This window comes from Branchiostoma belcheri, unplaced genomic scaffold (genome assembly GCF_001625305.1).
Source record: "Branchiostoma belcheri isolate BF01 breed outbred unplaced genomic scaffold, Haploidv18h27 scaffold40, whole genome shotgun sequence".
In the NCBI taxonomy this organism is placed as follows: domain Eukaryota; kingdom Metazoa; phylum Chordata; class Leptocardii; order Amphioxiformes; family Branchiostomatidae; genus Branchiostoma; species Branchiostoma belcheri.
Genome location: NW_017804021.1, coordinates 2,198,082 through 2,213,818, shown reverse-complemented (window position 1 = coordinate 2,213,818; position 15,737 = coordinate 2,198,082). Strand labels below are relative to the sequence as shown.

At 47.3% G+C, this 15,737-nt stretch overlaps 1 protein-coding gene across 1 annotated transcript in view; it reads right to left on the bottom strand.

The window, feature by feature from the left end:
* Positions 1-1,199: 1,199 nt before the first annotated feature.
* Positions 1,200-15,737, bottom strand: part of LOC109477508 (A disintegrin and metalloproteinase with thrombospondin motifs 6-like) — a 20,950-nt gene continuing 6,412 nt past the window's right edge. The window contains exons 2-5 of the mRNA XM_019778791.1: positions 14,926-15,293; positions 12,476-12,861; positions 1,507-1,660; positions 1,200-1,294 (exon numbers count right to left, since the gene is read on the bottom strand). Of these exons, the coding sequence (XP_019634350.1) occupies positions 1,200-1,294; positions 1,507-1,660; positions 12,476-12,861; positions 14,926-15,019 (729 nt within the window). The 5' untranslated portion in view covers positions 15,020-15,293. The remainder of the gene's footprint in view (positions 1,295-1,506; positions 1,661-12,475; positions 12,862-14,925; positions 15,294-15,737) is intronic.

Below are 15,737 nucleotides of genomic sequence, written 5' to 3'. Positions count from 1 at the left end.
GGCTGTAACAGAGCCGAGCTGACGAGGGGTGATCTGAGATGTGAACCAACATCAACCCAAAACAGCGGAGGGATGCAGGACATCTGGGTACTACAACAACAACTGATAAAATTGTATTTTGAAAAGACCTGAAACAGGTTTGAAATATAATTTCTGACACAAAAAAAAATGAACTGGTCAATTTTGGACTCGGAAATTTGTAAAACCTCAACACTGGATGAACAGTAACTGTTATGTTTCCTTATTTTTGAAGAAAACAAATCACCTTTTTCTGACATAACCCCTTTCAAAGGTACAGCATCTTGTTTGCTAAACTGAAGAATATAAATTTAGAGATATTTCACATACCGGTGGTGCCATATCTATAACTTGTTTGAGAAGAAAATCAGCACAGAACGTTCCACCTGACTTTGTTTTGAACGTCAAAGCTGAAAGCCTTCCAGCCTGCCTGTCAGCGCTGACATGCCTCCCATGTTGTCGGGAGGAACATCGCCAAACTAAATAGTCAGCTGCCAACATGACTCATCCTCTACCAACTGGAGTTCCATCCAGATTACTGCTAGATACAGTCCAACATATTCAACGAACCTCAAGAACATGGTCACAGTGGACAGATGGGCACTATAGACATACTTCTTACCACTTGGGGAAATAATAAAAGAGACCACAACCCCACAGACCCCTGTCCTGTGCCCATGCCATGTCCAGCCTGCTCCATCACTTCTGAAGCTGACCCTAACTTGTGACCTCTGACCCACGACCTCTGTAGCCTGTAGACCAATAAGATTCTCCCAGCTTGAGAGAGGACATCCCCACTCACCCCTGCCCCAGTGACCTACTGACCTTTGGTGAGATCCAATCCATCTTACACATGTTATTTCCTGTTTACATGGTAACCATGGTAATTTGAACATGTCTCAAATTGACCTCCGGGAGGGCTGGTCGTTACCATGGTGATTCGGACATTGAACACCACAGAACTTGTCGTTACCATGGTGATTCAAGTTCACCTTGACCTCGGTGATATTGACCTTGAACTCTAAGCCAGGTCGTTGCCATGGTGATACTGACCGTTGCCATGGCGATGCAGACCGTTACCATGGTGATACCAGCCGTTACCATGGTGATACCGACCGCTACCAAAGTGATACAGACCGTTGCCAAGGTGAAACTAGCCGTTACCATAGTGATACGTACCTTTAACCCCGCAGGGCGGGTCGGTGCCGTGCGTCCTGAGTGCGGAGCGGCGGTAGACCAGGTGGGGGTGTTCCCGGGACGGGCGGCCGGTGCGTTACTATGGTGATACAGAACGTTACCATGGTGATACAGACCGTTGCCATGGTGATACGTACCTTTAACCCCACAGGGCGGGTCGGCGCCGTGCGTCCGGAGTGCGGAGCGTCGGTAGACCATGTGGGGGTGTCCCGGGACGGGCGGCCGGTGCGTTACTATGGTGATACAGAACGTTACCATGGTGAAACTAGCCGTTACCATGGTGATACGTACCTTTAACCCCGCATGGCGGGTCGGTGCCGTGCGTCCTGAGTGCGGAGCGTCGGTAGACCAGATGCGGGTGCCCCGGGGCGGGCGGCCGGTCCGTCCCGTTCCGCGCGGGCTCCACCACGAACTCCTCTCCCGTACCCGTGGAGAACACGCCTCGCTAAAGCCCGGGGGGGGGGAGAAAACAAAAAACGTCAGGAACACAAACCCAGCACTATTTTTTTATTCCAAAATTTTCATGACTGGACATGGTGACGGCACACTCAAGTTATATCAACTTATTTTATACCGTCACCAAAACAGAGGACAACTACGGAACAGGACAATACTCATTTTCACTTGAGTTAAGTGAGGAAAGTTGTGTTAAGTGCGTATTGGGCGCAGTTTAAAGCAGACGGCGACGGCTGGTTGTACTACGTCACAACTTCAGCACCGCAGATCTAACTGTAAGCCATCGGGGCAACAGAAAACAGCCGGTTGTTGCAGAAAATGGTGCGTTTGCACGCTACATGTCGTGCAGGGAGCTACAAGTGGCTACAAGTGGCGTGACTTCCCGGTAAACCGCTGTGAAATCACCTCACACGGGGCGGGTTGAACTTGGACTTCACCACAAGTTTACATTCTCACATTACCGTCATCTATTAAAAGCCAAACGCCGTTTGAAACTTTTTTAGCTGCCCATAATTTTTTTAGTTGCCCTTTTTCATTTCCGTATTTGAAGTAGCTTTGAGAATCGTTTAATAATTCGATGTCTAACCTTTTAATATCAACGCGTATCCAGAACCGTGTCTGGAGCAAATCTACGTTCTTGGATACGCCGAAACTACTTCTATCTAAAACCGTGCCTGGTGCTAACCCTGACCCATTCAGGCACAGAACTAGACAGGCCCGGTTTTGGACCCGCTCGGTGTCCCTGAAAGTTCAGCCGTGTGTTAAGATGTCACTCGAAATGTCCGGAACTATTAAATCTCCATATAAACCACATATGAGTATGAGTAGCTATAGTTTGTTTTATCCAGAACCGTGTCAGGAGCAAATCTACGTTCTTGGATACACGTAAACTATCCAGAACCGTGCCTGATCCTAACCATTCAGCCACAGAACTAGACAGGCCCGGTTATGGAGCCGCTCTCGGTGTCCCTGAAAGTTCATCCGTGTGGTTCCCATGCCCGCTGTGCTCCGTGCCTGCCCCGGAGTGCGCTACAGTACACATCGTGTCAGTCTTACCGCGATGGGTGTAAACTGTTCCTACTGGTCCTGACAAGCCGTGCTGCTGACCTCAACAACACCCGCTACTGCAGGGCATTCACCTTTCCTGGGGGTGTAGCCTCGTTAGCAGGCCTCTCTGCAGCAGTATAGAAAATAGCCTAGTCATCAGGCTACTCTGCAGTTCCCGTGATTGCCGGCTGATTAGATGGGTGTAAACTGTTCCCGGTCCTGACAAGCCTGCTGCTGCTGACCTCAACAACACCCGCTACTGCAGGGCATTCACCTTTCCTGGGGTGTATTAGCCTCGTTAGCAGGCCTCTCTGCAGCAGTATAGAAAATAGCCTAGTCATCAGGCTACTCTGCAGTTCCCGTGATTGCCGGCTGATTAGATGGGTGTAAACTGTTCCCGGTCCTGACAAGCCGTCCTGCTGACCTCAACAACACCCGCTACTGCAGGGCATTCACCTTTCCTGGGGGTGTAGCCTCGTTAGCAGGCCTCTCTGCAGCTGGATAGCCTCGTCACCAGGCTTCTCCGCAGTAGCTCACACGGTACAGCTGACCTCGTGGACACTCGGGACTTCGCTATACTTCGAATTCAAATTCATAAAGACAAACTGTTCGTTAACTAGACCAAATTTGAAGTGAAATAAAGGGAAAAAGTATCTGAAGACATTAGTGTGGTCAAAGAAGACTCCTTTAGACCGATTAGAACCTAGTAATAATCAGAAATTGGCGAGAAAGTACTTAAGAGATCATGCGGGGTCTGAAACTTTCCCTTGACAAGTGAGTTTGAAACCATTTGCAAAGCACAGGAACCCCCGCCCTGTACAAGGTTGGGGTATTCTCACGGTTCAGACCACCAGAAGTGGGAAGTGTAGCGGCGGCCAAGGCAAACTTCCCACCCAACCTCCCCACCCACTCCTCCGCACAGATACTGTTGACATGCTGTGGGTGATCTCTACGCCTGCTATGGTATCCAGAGCCGGGCCTGGCTAGTTCTATGCCTGAATGGGTCTCCCCGTATCCAAGATCGTAGATTTGCCCCAGGCACGGTTCTGGATATAGCACGGTTCTGGATACGTGTGGACTATCCAGAACTGTGTCTAGGAATGGTTCTGGATAAGGCACGGTTCTGGATACGCGTGGACTATCCCAAACCGTGTCTTGAGCATTGCTCTGGATAAAGCACGGTTCTGGATACAACACCCCCCGCCCCTAACCGCCCCTTAACACTGCTACTGTGTACATGTTGTGGTTGATCTCCATGCCTTTGTCTCTCCCCATTAGTGACAGTTGCCTGCCCGGCCGTCCTGAGAGCTGTTCTGGATAAAGCACTGTTCTGGATACATGTGGACTATCCAAAACCGTTCATGAGCATGGTTCTGGATAGAGCACGGCTCTGGATAAAGCACGGTTCTCAGATACGCCACACCCCCACCCGCCCCTTAACGCTGCTACTGTGTACATGTTGTGGTTGATCTCCATGCCTTTGTCTCTCCCCATTAGTGACAGTTGCCTGCCCGGCCGTCCTGAGAGCATTAGTGACAGTTGCCTGCCCGGCCGTCCTGAGAGCATTAGTGACAGTTGCCTGCCCGGCCGTCCTGAGAGAATTAGTGACAGTTGCCTGCCCGGCCGTCCTGAGAGCATTAGTGACAGTTGAGAGTTGTTAGTCCGTCTGCCTGGCCTGTAGCCAACCGGCATGACAGACGGCCGCCCTGTCTGCTACATCCCGCCACCTGAGCCCGGCAAGCACGGAGCGTATGCAGGTCGAGTTCCGAGGTTCAGCTGTGGTGGAGCGGCTCAGTATGATATGTCATGCCTTCAAATATCAGAGTTATTAACCAAGAATTGAGGTGTTCAAAAACCAAAAACTCCAAGAACTATCGTAGACTGGAACTCGTTGCCACCAAGCACAGTTGGGACATCATCGCTAGAAAGCTTTAAACAACTCCTGCAATTAAATGTGCAAACATTGAGTGTAACAAGCCGTTCGCTTTTTGTACTCAGTCTGGCGTCTTTGTTCGCCAGCCTAACTTTGGTGGCGTATTGGATATTTCCTTGCCAACTTGACACTGTCTTTCTAATTTGATGCTTTCTTACAGCCACAAAAAGATCTGCTTGGAGATTAGTATGCGTACGGAAGGTTGTTGCACTTTGCAGTCTGTGACGTCTCATAACATAACAAGCGGCAAATGCGCGCGTTACGCCCCGCTATGAAATGGTGACGGATCGGTGCGCGAGAGAAATATTCCTTCCCGTCTGACATTTGGGCCATGTTGATTTGATTATATGGATGACATCCACGCGCTCATAAATTTTCGGCCGTTTCCAAAAAAAAAAAAAGAAGTTTTCAACCGTGCTGTAAGTCGTTGCAACAGTTGCAAAATGAGAAAATATATACCGTAAGTTGCAAAAAGAATATTATAGATACCAGGCAATATCGTAGAATGTCAAAATCAAACAAAAAAAATGTAAAGAAATGAATTGAAGAGTAGATTATCCGCCAAACTATACTCTCATTTGTTCAACCTTCATGACCACGTAGATTTTATCATGAAAGCAACTTTTTTTTGACGGATCGGTGTGAGAGAGAAATATTCCGTCTCCTCCTGGTGACATTCCCCAGCCCGCCGTGGCGTGTGGTGCTGCCGACACGGAGAGAGGTTTAACATTTCTGTAACCACACGCCACCTGCTTCCCGGGACACATGTATGGATGAGGGTCTGAATGCAGTCAGCAGTAGCGAGCTGTTGTCCAGAACCGTACCTCATCCAGAACCATGGTCAGGCACGATCCTGGATAGTCCAAGTGTATCTAGAACCGTAAATCCACGTTCTTAGATACGCGGAGACTATCCAGAACCGTGCCTGATCCTAACCCTAAACCATTCAGACATAGATTTTAACTAGACTAGGCACGGTTCTGAATAAAGTAATTGCCCCCCCCCCCCTACACACACACTGGTTGCCTCTATCTTTACAGTTTAATAAAATGGTTCCCAAAACTGTTTGCAAAAGCAAGTCCATTTTAACCATTGGCAACGTTCTCGAAGTGTTTCCAGGATCCCCACATGCAGACCCTCACGGAGGGGTTACTGAACTACGCGGTTCGACCCGTCTCCTAGCGACCAGCCAAACGTTACGTTCTGCTAATGGGTGATTGATGTTTGCGCGAAAGAAATGCCCCATCTCCTCCTGATGTTTAACGTGCCCGTACTTTACTCTGCCGTCATGCCACCTGGTTCCCGGTACACGACTTAATGTCAAGTCAAGCTTTATTAAAACAACTACCAGACTAGACGTTCTGAGTCTGACTTATGTTTCTCTGTCAAAATTGTCGGTAAAGCTTCAAAGTTTCTACTTATCTACACATCAATTTTCCACTTAAAAATATACAACCAAAACTATCCAGAACTGTGTCAAGCTTTATTAATTTAAAACACTCACAGACTAGACGTTCTGAGTCTGACTTATGTTTCTCTGTCAAAATTGTCGTTAAGGATTCAAAGCTATTACCAATGTACATATCAATTTTCCACTTAAAAATATACAACCGTTATACAACCGTGCCTATCTAGTTCTATACCTGAATGGGTTAGGTTAGGATCAGGCACAGTTATGGATAGTCTCTATTATACCCAGAACCGTGCCTATCTAGTTCTTTGCCTGAATTTGTTAGGGTAAGGATCTATCGTATAGTCTCCGTCGTATCCAGAACCGTGCCTGATCCTAACCCTAACCCATTCAGGCACAGAACTAGATAGGCACGGTTCATGGTTCTGGATAAAGCCTGGTTCTGGATACATACGTAAAGCGTGGAGGGTTTTATTCTACATTTTACAGTAGCGTCACGTCTCCCCCAGACGCCGCGCTAATGAATGATTGATCACCGCGCGAGAGAAATTTTCCATGTCCTTTTGATATTAAGCAGACCGCCTTCATATGTACTGCAGTTATATAAGCCCCTGCGGCAGTCTGTCTGTGTGGAAAATACAGCAGAGTGCACGCAGGGGTGAACATGAGGTCAACATGGGTGGTGTGAACCATTACAGCGTTAAAGAATAGCAAAGTTCTTTGATCACAACCATTTATTTTTCACGAGCCAACGTTTCGATGACCGTCTGTCATCTTCATCAGGGCAATTCTGACTGGTTTACTGCGTGCACTGATGCTAGATGGTGCATAGTGCACTAAAGGTGTTACATAGTTCATCTAGTAAAACGTCGGCTCGTGAAAAATAAATGGTTGTAATGAAAGAACTTTGCTATTCATTCGTTTACCAAACTGATGAAATTATTTACGGATATATTATAGCCAGTAGTACTTGGCCTCCATAGCATTTATACTGACCAATAGGAGCGATGATGCCATTCGAAATTACCTTTAGGAGTCTATGCCAAGTTTACCAATAGGAGACGATGATTCTATATATAGGAGACGATGATGCCATTGGAACTGACCAATAGCAGATGATGGTGCAATTTACCAATAGGGGACGACGATGCCATTGGAACTGACCAATAGAAGACGAGGATGCCATTTACCAATAGGAGACGATGATGCCGTTGGAATTGACCAATAGGAGACGATGATGTCATTGGAACTGACCAATAGGAGGCAATGATGTCATTTATACTGACCAATAGGAGACGATGATGGCATTGACCAATAGGAGACGACGATGCCGTTGGAACTGACCAATAGGGTACGATGATACCCCTAAGCAGATCTTTTGTTGGCTTCATGACAGCATCAAATTGGCCAGGCAGAATCCATTTGCCAGGCAGTTACCATTGCCACCCGAAGGCGCAAAGAAAAGATACCAGCACATAAAAAGAAATCCAAATAAAAACGTCAAAAATAAGCCGAGCCTACACCTCTGCTTGCATATTGGAGAGTAAGCTAGAATAGACCTGCACGCCAGGCCGGAGGATGTCGAGTCTCTTCCCCAAAATAGAATTATCCGATGATTTCGAAGCGGAACTTGCAAAGACAGTATCAAATTGTAATGAGAGTATGAAACTGGCATGACAGTATCCAATTGGCAATACAGTAACAAATTGGCCAGGCAGTATCCATTTGCCAGACAGTTACCATTGGCAATCCGATGGATATTGTCCTCGGAACCCTCTCCTAACGCGTCGAGACGGGCAGGCTACCTACAGGTAACACTGTTTCATGTGGAACACGTGTTGGAGGGTCTGTAGTGAGCCCGGGTGCCAGGTTTACTGCAGGTGACACTGTTTCATGTGGAACACGTGTTGGAGGGTCTGTAGTGAGCCCGGGTGCCAGGTTTACTGCAGGTAACACTGTTTCATGTGGAACACGTGTTGGAGGGTCTGTAGTGAGCCCGGGTGCCAGGTTTACTGCAGGTGACACTGTTTCATGTGGAACACGTGTTGTAGGGTCTGCAGTGTGCCAGGAGTACCGGTGATAGATGTGGGAACTTCTGTAGCACAGCCACAGGAGACGAGTTGGGCCCGACCCAAGCAGACGGAACGACCCGACTGGGCAGGACGGGAGAAGCTGCCAATGCCACTTAGCGTATCTAGGCTTAGTCTGATGGTTATCCTGGCGTTTCTAGCTAGCTGCCTTGGGGTTTAGCTGGTGTGTTACGCCGAAGGGCGGTTATACCGGCTATACAGATACAGAAGCTGGTGTGTTACGCCGAAGGGCGGTTATACCGGCTATACAGATACAGAAGCTGGTGTGTTACGCCGAAGGGCAGTTATACCGGCTATACAGATACAGAAGCTGGTGTGTTACGCTGAAGGGCGGTTATACCGGCTATACAGATACAGAAGCTGGTGTGTTACGCCGAAGGGCAGTTATACCGGCTATACAGATACAGAAGCTGCTGTGTTACGCCGAAGGGCGGTTATACCGGCTATACAGAGACAGATACAGATACAGATTTTCCCTGACATCATTGTTAAACTCTTCAGCATGTACAGTCCAGAGTAACTGGCAATGTCGCTTTGCGTATCGAGGCTTATTAGTCTGATAATCATTCTGATGTTTCCAACTGTAGCATGCCTTGGGGTTTTCTACCAGGGAATGTTACGATTTTCCCTGACATCATTGTTAAACTCTTCAGTATGCACAGACCAGAGAAGCTGGCAATGTCGCTTAGCCTTAGGCTTCAGAATCTGATGATCAGCCTGATGTTTCCAACTCCAGCTGCCAGAGGGTTGCCTACCAGAGTATGTTACGATTTTTCCTGACAACATTGTTGAACTCTTGGGTATGTATAGTCAGGAAAAGCTGGCAATGTCGCTTAGCCTTAGGCTTCATAATCAGGAATCTGATGATACGCCTGATGTTTCTAACTCCAACTGCCTTAGGATTTCCCTCTGGGCTGCCAGAGAATGTTACAATTTTCCCTGACATCATTGTTGAACTCTTCACTATGTATAGTCTAGAGCTGTGAAAACTGACAATGTCACTTACTGTAGGCCCTGATAATCAGCCTGGTGTTTCTAACTCCAGCTGCCTCAGGCCTTCCTACTGGTAAAACGAAGAAATCAGAAACTGTTACGATTTTCCCGGGCTCTTCAATACAGCCGACGAAGCTGGCAAAATCGCTCAACTCTTCGCTTCATGTTCAGGCACAGGTTGTGAGGAGGGAAAATAGCCCTAACAGTTTGTGACGGCAGCTGCCTGAGGTTTGACTACCCGAAGACGATGATACAATTTTCCCTGGAAACATAGTTCAGAACAGCCGGGGAACCTGGCATGTCGCTTGGCCAATTTTCGCTTCAGGCTCATGTTCGGAGGAAACATCATCCTCGTTTTCTGACTGTAGCTGCCTTAGGGTTGCCAAACAGAAAATGTTACAATTTTCCCTGACAACATTGTTAAACTATTCAGAACAGCCGGAGAACCTGGCATGTCGCTTACACAATTTTTGCTTTAGGCTCATGTTCGGAGGAAAAATCATCCTGATGTTTTCTGATTGTAGCTATCTAGGGCTGCCTACCAGAGAATGTTAGGAGAGAAAAACATCCTGACATTTCTGAGTTGCCTTTTGGGAGCAGCTGCCTACCAGAGAATGTTCACATGTTACAGTTTTCCCTTTCCCAGACAACATTGTTAAACTCTTCGCTACAGTGGCGACAACTGGAGATGTCGCTTGGCCAATTTTTGCTTCAGGCTCATGTTCGGAAGAAAAGTCATCCTGATGTTTTCTGGCTGTAGCTGCCTTAGGGTTGCCAAACAGAAAATGTTACAATTTTCCCTGACAACATTGTTAAACTATTCGCTACAGTAGTGACAACTGGAGACGTCGCTTGGCCAATTTTCGCTCCAGGCTCATGTTCGGAGGAAAATCATCCTGATTGTAGCTGATTGTTTTCTGATCGTAGCTGCCTAAGGGTTGCCTACCAGAGAATGTTAGGAGAGAAAAACATCCTGACATTTCTGAGTTGCCTTTTGGGGTTGCGTTCCAAAGAATGTTACAATTTTCCCAGACAACATTGTTAAACTATTCGCTACAGCGGCGACAACTGGAGATGTCGCTTGGCCAATTTTCGCTTGAGGCTCCTGTTCGGAGGAAAAATCATCCTGATGTTTTTTGACTCCAGTTGCCTAAGGGCTGCCAAATAGAAAATGTTACAATTTTCCCTGACAACATTGTTAAACTATTCGCTACAGTCCAAAAAACCTGGAGCTTCAGGCATAAGTTAGAAGGGAAAACCATTAGGATGTTTTCCGACTGTAGCTGCATTTTTTAAGCTGCCTACTGGAAGATGTTACAATGTTCCCTGACAACATGCATTTTTAGTTAAACTCTTCCGCACAGTGAAGCTGACGATTGCCGGTTAGCCCCCCTCAGTAAAATGTAGCGTGCAGTGTTCAAGTGGTTCGCGGTTCTCTCTGGATCACGAGCTTTGGAGGTTCTAGTGCCGGCCTTGTCCTGAACGCCGGTGTGCACGCTATAGGCTAGCCTCCACCAGGCCTTTCTACGGGAATACGGGTCGTAGAATTCGGCAAAAAAGAGAGTAAAATCGGCCAGGGGAGTCCGGCCGCGGGGAGGTAAGGTTCTTTCCCTCCGAACTGCGCGGCCAGTCAAACCTACAAGGCGGCCAAACTCCCCTGGCAAATATTCTCCTATATATACTATAGCCAGCGTAGTTAGTCTGGTAGAGACTAGCTATAGGCAGTGTTTCCACGACTGTTGGAATAGATTAAGCCGCCCGGTCTGTGTTTGAAGGACAGACACGTCTCAAGCATGTTAAGGACCCGCCAGACAGACTACAGTACTTGAAAAGAGTGGTGCTTAGCCCATTGTGCGATCAGTTCCTTACACAGCTTACACTCCGAGACGTACTTGGCATATTAAGCTTCCTGGTGGTTTACAAGTTACGTCTCATGAACTATTCAGACATACCATTGACTGAATCGTAAGGGTTTTCAATTCCAACAATGAGTACCCTATTACTACATTCTAAGCTGACTCTTGGGAAACAACAAGATTTAGTGTTACATCGTGTGTGTGGCTGTGTGCTCATGCTTGTAGATATGCCTTGGTGAATGCTCTGCTTAGCAAATTGACCCTTATTCGTCATCCATTCCTTCATTCATTCATTCCCAAATCGTAAGATTCTTTTTTGTTATACTGAATATCCTGCCATGCGTTTGGCTCTGGTAACTGATGAGTGATGGTTGGTGTAAATGATGATAGCTATAACAACGATATAATTTAGATCGTTAGAACTACCTAACTGCATACAGGACAAATAGAGATATAGTAATATAGAGGAAGGCGCGCCTTTTCCAAGGATATGTGAAACTAAACCACACCCAGACACATATTGCCATGTGTTCCTGCCAACACGACAAGCCTGGAAATTGTGAAAATATCGCTCCAAATTTAACGCGACGAGCCGTGATTAACCGTAAACTAAAGCCAGAATTGATCCCTTATGGTCCGTACCGACCTGTGACGTCGCCTGGCCAGAAATATAGCGGCGCGGTTCGGGCGTGAGACCGCGGCCTAACCAGGAACAGGTGGTCGCAGCCTGCAGGCAGCATGTAGCGGAGTCAGTTGTCGTTATAACATAGCTGTATCACGTATAGGGACTGTGCTGTAGAGGGTAACGCCTATTTCTGTTGTATCTAGAACCGTGCATGATCAGACGTGGTTCTGGATACGATAGTCGGGCCCCACTGGCGTCTGCTCACTACAATATAGCTGAATCACGGGGAGTGGACGGTGGAGGGTAACACCTACGTCTGTTGTATCTAGAACCGTGCTAGATCCAGGTCCATGGTCTGACACGATTCTTGATACGCCCTAAAGGCGTCATGTTGATGGATCACTTATTTTTTTAAATCTATTCACATATATTTAACGAGTATTAGGGAAAAAGCACAATTGCGTATATAAAGCCTTCTACTCGAGACCATAAATATGAGACCATAAATATTAAACAAGAGTACAAGATAATAACAAATACATAAGTGGATGAAATAAAGATGAATGTAAATAAGTTGGTGATCTATCAATTACGAAAAAGACAGGGAAGGCAGGTAGCAACACCTACCTGTTTGTTTGTTTGTTTGTTTGTTTGTTTGTTTGTTACTTACCAGCCCGTGACAGTTGCTAATGGCGACGCTGGAATGCTGAAGGTCCCGGATGGTGCCGGTGTACCTGTTTTTTGTTAGTTTGTTTATTATCTTGTCGTGACTTGCTAATGCGACGCTGGAATGTTGCAGTTGTTAGTTTGTTTATTAGTGTGTACTTGTTTGTTTGTTTGTGTACTTACCAGTCCGTGACAGTTGCTAATGGCGACGCTGGAATGCTGAAGGTCCCGGATGGTGCCGGTGTAGTGGCACGCCGCGTGCCGTGACGTCACACCCCTGCGTGATGACGTCACCGTGCCGTTGTGTCCCCACCTCTCCACCACATAACCCGCCGACACCAAGCCGCGGTTTCTGGTCACGTTCAAGTGAAACGTTCTGCCGTAAGCGGCTATCATGTAAAATATCTGCTCGTTCTCATCATCCTGTTGGTCGGTTCCTAGTTTGCTGAGCCCGCGTCTGGTTCTAGTTCTGGGCTTGTTCATGACTCTGAAGGACGTGAGTTTGCCCGTGTGGTCCACCCTCCGCGGTATGACGGTCTGGTAATCCTCCAGGTTCTCCAACAGGTCCGCTGGGGAGGGGAGGGAGGTGTGAACGGTTAACCAGATCAGCAGACATACAGCGAGAAGAAGTTGAACACTCTGTCTTAGCTCAGTAACTAGAACACTTTGTATTAGCCTAGTATAGAACCCTTGTGTGTTCCTTATGTATGCTTTCTACACATTTGTTATGTGTCTGTTAAGTCTTGACCTGTACCTAGCCCATCGTGGCATGAATGTACAATAAAGGTATTTCAGATTCAGTATTCAGATATACCATTGACTGAATCTAAACGGTTTTCAGTTCCAACAATGAGTACCCTATTACTACATTCTTAGCTGACTCTTGGGTAATCTCCAAGCAGACGTTGATGGCCGTTTTTTTTGTCGCTACCCCCACCAACCGGCGACCTTCTCTGGCTAATGGATACTGCCTGGCCAATTTGATACTGTCTTTTTGCCACCGAGAAGGATCTGCTTGGAGCTTACAGCAGCAGGTCCGCTGAGGCGGGAGACATGAGCGGTATAGCAGATCAGCAGACAAACACAAATATACAGGCTGGCGGAACACAGGATTAGGGCTTGTTACGGGGGAGGACAGGGAGTAACCGGTTCGTGCAGGGGGCAGGAGACTGCAGATATTGCTGATCAAGACGTCAGAAGGGCCAAATTTCCGTTAAACAACATTTCTACAACGTTAGGGCTAGGGGGGCGGGGTGCATATAGTTGGGAATATGGGGGTATACTAAAGGTTAGGGAGGGATGTATGTAGTACATCGTGCAGTGGGGTATGCTATAGAAGGGAATGACTTATGAGTATGGCTTATTAAGGCGTCAAAAGGGTCAAATTTGTGTTAAACAACATCCCTAGTACAGTGTTATTTGGAGTGCATATATGATATAGTAAACGTTTGGAAATCGTGTAGGGGAGGGGTCTACTATAGTAGGAAAGGAGGTAACAAGACGACGGAAATGCTAGATTCTTGCAAAACAACATATATCTAGCTCTAGTACAACATCAGAAAACATTCTCATCGACAGGAACAAGTGCAAGAACTCAAAACGTTTGCTTGCCGAAATATTATAGAAATTTTGCCGAATAATTTAAATTGGATCGTCGATAGGCACCAAATTTCGCTGTCAAATTGTCATCTCTATTTGGCGCAAATCTCGGCAATATTGCAAGCAAGTCAGGTGCAGACAGAGTGACGTAGTTTCGCCAGACTCTCTTGGGGCCAGACAGACAGGATCAGTATACATCAGTGGGCCAATGGAGTCATCAGGCTAGATATCCATGGCCTGCTAACACGTCTGGTCATAACTTATCGCCGTAAGTAGAGGGTCTGCATGCTCTTTTCCTTAAGGCGTAGGCGGCCTCTTTATAATTTCCCGTAATTCGTAGGGAAGTCATTTTATTTACCGTTATTCGTAGTGAGGAGGCGAAAATTTAGCGTAAAACGTTGCCAGCCTTCCGGAAATTTAACGTAAAGCGTTGCGGGCCTCCATAAATTTAGCGTAAAGCGTAATCAGGACCCCCCATGCAGACCCTCTAAGTAGGCTGACGTCTGTCTCTGATCCAGCCCCAAGAGAGTGTGTTACTGTTAGACTTTTTGTAGAGATCGGAACGAATTTGTGATTTTTAGATCGCTACCATATGATACTCCACTGGTTTGCTGGTAAATAGCAGAAATTGGGCAGATAGACTGAACAATATGCCAGAGGATTTTTTTTGCAGAAATTTTGTGTCCAAAACCGTGTCTATCTAGTTCTGTGCCTGAATGGGTTAGGGTTAGGATCGGGCACGTTACTGGCCAATGGGTCTAGACCTTTTAGCTGAGTGGTTAGAGCGTCAGCGTACGTGCCCGGGTTTGGTCGTGGATTCGAACCCCGGCCCGGGACCAGGTTTTTTTTAATCTGTTTCTACTCGCTCCTATAATTCTTACATATAGAATGGTTTATTTGACATTTCCCTCACATATGTCACACTTGCAGTCCTAAGACTGAATTATGGTGACAGTACATACATACATTATCACAGATTTGTACAATTATTACTAAAGGTTAAAAGTTTTAATTACATAGACATCAGTACTCACCCACAGTCCTTGTCTGCTCGGCGGACGCAAGCTGCACACAGTTCCTGACGAGACTCAGTAGTACACACACAGTCAGTAAGGTCCAAATTTCCATAATTCCGCGCGGCCGGTGGGTTAGAGCCGTCCCCTCCCCGCCAGGCTAGCGGGTTGCTGCAGCTCCTATCTCCCGGCTAGGCTGTTTCTCCGGCCGGGCGCCATCCCGAGCTCTCCCCGGTACAAACTCCGTAAGGTAACGCCCTTCTCTCACAGTAATCACACACACGCACACAGACGGTAGCTCCTGCTGCTGTTACTGTAGTGTTAGCTCCACGGCAGAGAAGCAGGAATCAGAGAATCAGGAATCCAGCCGCCGCATACACGTGTCTGTACTGGGAAACATCAGAGAGCCGTTAATAGGGCTACTAACACACACACACACACACACGCAGAGAGACGGTAGCTCGCTACTGGTGGTTACCTCCACGGACTCAGGAATCCAGCCGACGACACGTGTCTCTGTACTGGGGAACATCAGAGGGGCGTTAGTAAGGCTGACCTAGGGCGCCGCGCCTTCCCTAGTGACAGGTGGCAGCGAGGTGCTCTCTCTTAGCGCGTACAGACCCGAGCAATCCACCCCCGGACGGACCTACAACTCAATCACTGATCAGTCTATACAAAACACGTGGTACTACTACGTCTGAGGGTAGCCTGAAACCCGGGCTGCACAGGCTAGCTACTCGGCACAAGGGCTAACATGTACCCAAAGATAGTTTCAGCGAGCACAGACCGAAGCAACCCACCCCCGGACGGACCTACAACTCAATCACTGATCA